Source organism: Macadamia integrifolia, unplaced genomic scaffold (assembly GCF_013358625.1).
Source record: "Macadamia integrifolia cultivar HAES 741 unplaced genomic scaffold, SCU_Mint_v3 scaffold1515, whole genome shotgun sequence".
In the NCBI taxonomy this organism is placed as follows: Eukaryota; Viridiplantae; Streptophyta; class Magnoliopsida; order Proteales; family Proteaceae; genus Macadamia; species Macadamia integrifolia.
Window position 1 is genome coordinate 126,071 of NW_024868242.1, and position 7,953 is coordinate 134,023.

General features: G+C 38.7%; 1 protein-coding gene across 1 annotated transcript; it reads right to left on the reverse strand.

Moving 5' to 3' along the window:
* Positions 1 to 537: 537 nt before the first annotated feature.
* LOC122064076 (DNA repair protein RAD51 homolog) lies at positions 538 to 6,766 on the reverse strand. Its single transcript, XM_042627770.1, has 9 exons — positions 6,480 to 6,766; positions 3,702 to 3,846; positions 3,460 to 3,570; positions 3,252 to 3,343; positions 2,772 to 2,866; positions 2,587 to 2,700; positions 1,544 to 1,673; positions 1,158 to 1,279; positions 538 to 1,072 (listed from the first exon to the last, which is right to left on the reverse strand). Exons 1-9 carry the CDS (start codon positions 6,582 to 6,584, stop codon positions 949 to 951), a joined length of 1,038 nt encoding a protein of 345 aa, XP_042483704.1. The 5' UTR covers positions 6,585 to 6,766; the 3' UTR covers positions 538 to 948.
* Between the last annotated feature and the right edge of the window lie 1,187 nt (positions 6,767 to 7,953).

The following is a 7,953-nucleotide window of genomic DNA, read 5'->3' on the forward strand; positions in this document are numbered from 1 at the left end:
TGAGAAAATAATAATAATAATAATAATCTTATATTAGGTGGCTATGATTGACTTTCTCTGATTAGTTAGACTCCATTGCTCCTCGTTTCACAATGCCAATCGGACCCCTACTAAAGCTACTGCGAATCAGCTTCATCACTCAATGATATTCATAAGAGAGAGAGAGAGAAATGATAGTTAGAACCATGTCCATTGCCAGCCCTGCTGACAAGGTTGGTTAATTGACTTGTAACAGCCCACTGGAATTACATAACCTCGTCTTACACCACACATACCTGTTTGACATTCAAGCAGGTGGTTCAAACCGCTCTTGCTGGAATATTTATGAGATAAACTGACATTGATTATGTTCTACATTTCTAAAACTAAACAATGGATAGGCTTATCCCATGATCTAGAGAAAAAAAATTCAATCCCTTCTTCATAAAGCATGAGGGAAAAAAAAAAAAAAAAAAAACTCAATTTCGCAGATATCAGCATTAGCAAGCAATATCACATAAGTTTATCAAGTATTCAAATTTCTCAAGAGAGACGTGATTAATAGAAAGATAGACACCTACAGTATGGCGAAACATCTAACAACATAACATCCTTTTACAATACTGAAGAAACCAAGAAAGATCTCTTTACAATTACAACATGTCAAGAGGAGAATGCAAAGAAAAAGGCAGAAACGCCATAACATGTACATTTACAAGAAACATGTCCAACATGAATCCATAAGGGAAAATATACGCTCTCTTCCACTAAAAGAAATGCAAATCATGAAATCCAGCATGCCTTCTGATTCTCAAAAATAGATAACTTTTCTCACTTCCCTCCAAAACAACCCCGGGTACCAACATGCCAATACCAACATCCTTGACAATTACAGTTGCCCAACTATGACCCAAAGATGGGTACAAGAGCAAAGGTTGAAGACCCTGAGGACTCCAGAGCTGGCATTGATCAGTCCTTAACATCTGTAACACCTTCTGTGGAGATTTGAAACCGTGCTTCAGCTTCAGCTAAACATGGAGAACTTATTACTTTGCAAATGCGCTCCTCTGCCCTTCCTTTGCGGAGGGCAAGCCTATATATAAAGATGGAAATGAATGAAGATCGGTAACAGCGGGAGAACGGAAAGAGAAGTGGTTCATATCAAATGGTCGACAAACCTCGTTGTAGAAGCATGAGCCATGATGTTTCCACCAATTGGCTTGATTTGGGGCCCAGCAAAAATGGCAGAACCATCAACTTGTGCAACAACTTGGTTGGTAATGACTACTGCCACACCGAACTATAATCCACAAGTACAATAGGAACATCATAAAGAGAGTAAAACAGAATCACAGGGCCCATCAAAAGGCATTTTTCTATAACTTGTGCATACACAGGTAGGTAGCTGGCACGCCATTCATTAAGATCCACTAAGGATATATTCTACACGAAATACAACCTCTATCCGGTGATGCTAACCACCAAACTTCTACGCATCCATTAAAAAATTCTAAGAAGGTTCGATTGCAAGATATTCCCCACGAAACAAAGCAATAGGGCCTACCTCATCTGCCAACTTCTGAAGGCTCCTAAGGAATTTTCCAAGATGCATTTGCCTGGCTGACAGTTCTCCCCTTCCAGAGAAATCTGTTCTATAGAGAGCTGTAGCACTGTCCACTATCATAAGAGCAAACCTGAAAGAGTAAAACCCATTTTGATTCATTACCTTTCAGAATCAGTCATGGTCTTACACACTTTTTATCAATGGTACATATGAATCCCTAGCTTCATGCAAAAATGTATAAGATCCTAGCCACATTTAAAGCTAAGCACTCTAACGTTGAATTAGCAACCCAAAAGAATCATGGTGTGTAGACAAAATCGGTTTAAATAAAAGATAAATAAAATAATAAAGTGCACTGCACAAGCCCATCAAAGCATTAAACCAAGGCCTAGCAAAAGTCATTCTATGAAGGGATCAGATGACATACAAGAAATCTCCAGATAAATATAACTAGTCATCTCACCAAGGTAATTCTAATCAGAATCTCGAACAAGACGATTCAACCTGGATTTATATTGTATCATTAAACTGCATTCCATTTTCACCTATTTTATTATTTGAAAATATCAAATTTATTTCCTAGTTTTTGTGATGAATGAACATATTAAACTCTGATCAATAGGAGTTCCAATTAAATTAATGATCCTTACAAATAAATGGGAGCTAAAATTACCATAAATATAGGTTTTATATGCTTTGTACATAATATCATCATTTAAATTACCTAATAGTTTATTCCACTGTTTCTGTTAAAAAGATTCAATCATATAAATCAGAGTTGAAACCCCTGGGACAGCTCCAGAACTGAAATGGGTCATAAAGTACATGCTACCGAAGGTTCAACATACAAGGCCTCTCTAGGACAAGCTTGCATAAGGGCTTTAAAGAAAGAAATATATTCAAATTTCAGTTTTCACTCTATTCAGTAAACCTAAATTGAAGCAGGGGTTACAAAAAAAAGCTTCTTTCTCTTGATCTTGGACCAATGCCAAAAACATTGATCAAACATGAGCGCTATCAAAAAAAAAAAAAGATATATATACCTGGTTTCTACCATCATTGAAGCTGCTTCTAGCAGAAGCCTTGACTGATGATCAGTGTTATAGGCTCTAGCATAGGCCACATTCTCCAAAACATCAGCACCATTCAATCCGAACCTGCAGCACACAAAGCTAATGAGGACTAGTCTTACAACAGCAAACAATGCATTGTAAGGGTAACAGAAAACCTGTCTGCAATCTGTAGAAGTCTTTGAGGTCTGAATGTGCCTTCTGCATCAATGTACATTGCTTTGCCCTCGCCACCCCCTTGTTCCAGTGGAAGCTGAAACATCAACCACGCACATAAATACCATTCCAGTAGATTGAAGTGACGAGAATTTAGTATGCAATTAAGCAAGTCAATAGGGATTCCAACAAATGAAGTGGTTTCAAGCAACAATTTCTAATTTGAAAGGACTAGATGACTTTCAGAAAGGAATTCCGACTTGACAGAGCATTTGCTAAACATTGTCAAAATGAATCTCAAGTAGGCTTCTCAGAAAGTCTGTTTTCTCAAACAAAAGACCAGTGGCATAACACCTCAACTCAACAAGGCCTTAATTCAACACACCGGGGGGGAAGGATGGCTACATGAACTTTTCTGCATGCAAACCTCCATTAAAAAGGAGGCAACAAAAGAGAGATGGAGAGAGAAAAGACAGTCTCACTTGACAAGTGACACATAATGTGTGGCATAACTGAGTCTTTCCAGAGCGAAATTCGCCATAAAGTTCAGTTATAGATCCAGTCTCAATTCCTCCTGCCAAAATTTAATGGTCAGCATTCAGATATTCCGGATTTAGGTTTCAGATAGTTAGAATCCTTGGATGCTGCCTTCAAGGATTCAAAAAAGTGTGGTATGGGGTGGGGGTAAACCTTCTAAAATCTTGTCAAGTTCCCTCGACCCCGATGTTATCTGAATGATTTCAACCCTTCGCGCATGGAGTTCGCTAGCACTGGTAAAGCCCAAAGGAACCAGCTTGGATGCTGCCAACAGAAAACATAGAAAAAATATGATTAATTTTTTTCTAGTGAACTATAACTACATGGATAGAACAAGGGAAAAAAATAACACAAAATTCAACCAAAAAAGATAAATACAAAGTAGAATAAAATGCCTGCTTCAATGATCTTGTCAACTTTAGCCTCGCTTATTCCTTTGATTTGCAGCAGATCCTTCCTTGGAGAGTATGCAACAGATTCTACTGTGCAGAGACCCGCATCCTTAAGCTTCTTAATGTCAAGGGCAGCTATGCCAGATACCTTGAATACAAAAGTGTGAAAAGAAAGGAGAAATCAATATTACACCCAAGAAAATTATTGGAATAGCCCGTACTGCAGTTTGGAAAGTATGATGATCCCAGGCTCCATTTGACCAACAAAGTATTAAGATAGTTGAGATAGCATTACAAACTGAAATATGAATAAGATTAGAAAGAGAACTGCAGAGTCTATTGTAATCTTTCAGACTGAAATAAGAAAGAAAAATTTTGGGCATAGAGAAGCAATGATCATAAATTAAGGGGGAAAATAGCCAAAAAAAGTAATAAAATGTTAGGTTTCTTAAGAAATAATGCCAAAATAAATAGCAGATATTACAATCCAATGACTTTCCATATTAGCTAAAAATATATTTCATACCTGACTGAATGTTGAAAAGTGCAGCAGCTTGGATTTCTATAGCTCAATGATGAACTTCCACACACACACACACAAAAAAAAAGCACTCCATACCTAACTCATGGTTTCCATCATAAAAGGGTGAAGGTGGAGATGTTGAGCAAAGAGGCCATGGTTGTTGTCATTGTTATCAACACAGTCAATACACTCCAAAGTTGATGGATTGCTGAGGTCAAAGTGTGTGCCCAATTGTGGAGAAGAGGCCAAGTTTCAGCAAAATGAAGAAGTGTGACAACTGCCCTGATTCGACATTGAATAAGCTTTGTTTGACGTTTAATGGAGGGTACTTGACAGAGAGCACGTCTTTCAGCGCACTCTTGATGTCAAGTGGAGTGTTTTCTGTCGATATGCATGACTGAAAAACTCAACACTCAATAGTTTCTGTTCAACAGTTAAAGACAGATGTCAGAAAGACGGTGTCGGTGGATGCATGTTCAGTGTCGATATAGTTGCATCGAGTGTCTAACACAGCACCATGTGATCAAATTTGTTTTAAGTCATCCTTGGCTATTTAAGTGGTGTTTTGGCCAGATGAATTCTTGTTGAAGAAACCCCACTCAAGAGAAGAAAGAGAGGGAGAGACTCCAAGCTGAGAAGCCCTAGAAGAGTTCTTGTTCCCTTATTGTTTGTGCACAACAAGGGAATGATTCTTAAAGTTCGAAAGACATCATCAAGGGTTTGAGAGAAGGTTTGTGAGGAAGAGCACAAGGAGGATTTGACTTGTCCAAGAGGCTTGACTAAAGTCCTTAAAAGTGTTGAGGTGGAAATAGTGAGTGAAGCAAGAGAGGAATCTCATTGTAGGTAACCTTTCAATTTGTGTTTTCTCTATTATAAGAGTATTTAATTTCATACAAGGTGTTTGAAGAAAGGCCACACTCAGTACATTGGGCTTGTATTGGGCATTTACACACGACATATGATTGTAATCATTGTTGCTGCCAAGCGGGTGCTTGTAGCTCCGTTGTAGTGGGTGTCACATAAAGTTAAGAGGGTAGGTTCTCCCTTGTAGTTGTAACTACATAAATCAGGGGTTGTAGCTCCTTTATGGTGGGTGCCATATAAACTAAGGGCCAGTGCTCGTTATGGTGGGTGCCGCTAAAATTATGTTGTGCATTGTACTGTGGTCAGATTTGAGTTGTAGCCTAAGTGTTCATTTGCACTGTGGACGCAGCCACACTGGAAAACCACATATATTGTCTTGTGTATGCTTTATGTGGTTTGTGCTTTGTGGTTGTGCAGATGTGGTGAATGTGTGCCAGCACGACATGCGCACAAACCCCTATTGGACAGAAAAGTTATGAAAGACCCTTCTCACTGATTCACCCCCCCCCCTCAGTGACAACTTGAGTTCAACAGGAGATGCAAAGGAACTTAGAATAAAACCTCACTTGGGGAATGTCAAAATCTAAATGAGAGACATCTTTGCAAGCTTGCTAATAAAGATGAGGCATTAGAATTCAAGGGAATAAGTAAAAGCGCTAGAAGGATGAACATTTGCAGGCATTGCCAATACAAACAGAGTAACACATTCCTCAGCAGCTTCATATTTCCACAACATGCAGTGACTTGATTCAAAACAAAACCTGAGCAGGAGAAAGAACCAAATCTAGCAGGACATGCAAGAAATGATATCCAGAGAACATGAAAATTGTCAATGAAACATAGAAGGCTCCTTGCGAAACAGAGATAGAACAAATAATATATTGAGCTACAAATCTGTAGCAAATGGCGAAAGATTAAGAAACATGATAAACAGAGTAAGAGGTTGTCAATAAAATAAAGAAAACCCATGGGCCCGAAAATGGAAGTGTATTCTGTAAATCGTAGAAAGAAGAACTTGAAGGAAGATGCACCATTCAGATCAACCCATTATTCAACAAGATGTGAGCATAAACTAAACCCTCTTTTTCCCTATGGAGTATCGAGGATGAAGGCCCAGTCCTAAAACCCAGTTTCCTTCGCTAACCACCGATTATTTTTACCCAGAAAGATCCGATTTCTTTGAATAGAGGAAATAAGAAAGAACCTCAAATTTCCCAATGTTCGAATCGAAAACCGAAAACAACTTCATCATGACATGTACAGAGAACCCATTTTCCCAAGAAATATATGAAGATAGAAAATAAATAACTAGTCGAAATTGATCTATGATATGCTGATTAAAGCTGGAAAACGAAACTGGTGCTTGGTTAGAATAAAATGAACCGATGGAATACCTGAAGCTGCTCTACTGGAAAGGGACCGTGTTGCATCTCTTCAACTTCGTGTTCTTCAGCCATCTTTTGATGACGCTGCTGCTGTTGCTCCATGGCTGCTGGCATCGAGAAATCGATCGCTTGAGGGTGAGAGATAGATCGTTCCTCTCTTTTTTAAAATCGGTGTAAAGGCGCCAAAAGTGAGGAGCTTCTGATGCCCTGGTATATTATATTGCTTCCTCCGACAGAAACTTAATCGTATAATTCGCAATCGCGCAAAATTTTAAATGACCAACACGACCTTCCGAATTTTTCACAATAAAGAACGGAAAAGGCCTTCCTAATGAATAAAATGTTCAGTGTGATTCCATGCTATGGGGTGTAGACTGATAGCTGAAAATCCGAATTTGATTCGCATTAATATTGATTTAGGGGTATTTGAATTGATGTGAGGGTATCCAAATTTGGATAATCTGAAACATAATTTATCTGATTCAAATAGATATCCAATTAATAATAAAAAGGGAAAAAGATTCCCACCAGTCTGGTGTTGCCTACGTCCAGTCATAGGTAGGTGTTAAAAAACCACACTACCCCCTCCGCTATACGTTAAAGATGCTCTCATTTACCCTCCCATTGGCCCCGCTTGTTAGTACTGCCTACACTTGACTAGTAGGGTTCTTTCTCCCTAATAAAAATTAACTAATGATCTTGAAGATTTGAGTATAGCTACTCAGTGCAACAGTTTGGGGTAATATATAAATGGGTAATTTACAGCGCCATCCCCTGGAGAATGCCAGTATTATAGGAACACCTCTTCTCTTTCACCAAATTAGACTCAAACCCTCTACCGCCAACTACTGTTAAGTGAGGAGTTGAAATGACTATTGTACCACTATGACTAAAACTCGTTCAGTTCATATTTTAACCAAAACCCTCGTTACCCCTAACCTCCACTCACTGAAAAGAAAAGAAATGCTTCCAATGCTTTTCCTCTGCTGCGCAACGAGTATCCGATTCAGAGTATGGAGGACGAGCCTTGGGTCGAGGATAGTTGGCTCTGTTGGTGATGATGTCTAGACCCTTATGGACTTGCATTTTGTCTAAATTGACAATCTTTGATGGAAAACGATTAGCGAAGTCAATGGAAAACTTGGATTTTCTAGTCCCGAGGGCACCCATCACAAAAACCACCGTATCTTTATCCTTCCGGCAAATGGGGTTAAAGGGTTTCATGTTAATCATGCCGAGACCGGCCAAAAGTTTAGTAAGGGGTGGTCAGCTTGCTTGTAAGCCACTGTGAATGAAACCTCCATACTACTAATACTTTAGAAATGAATGAAATTGAATGAAATGAAGAAAAGGGAAGGAACTAGGAAAGCAATTGATTTCTTCTCTAAATTTATCACCACAGATAGAGAGAAAACTTATCTCCTGGATTCGTTTTATACATGTTGGAAAAATAAAACGGAGGATTTGAGGAAGAAAGAGTTTC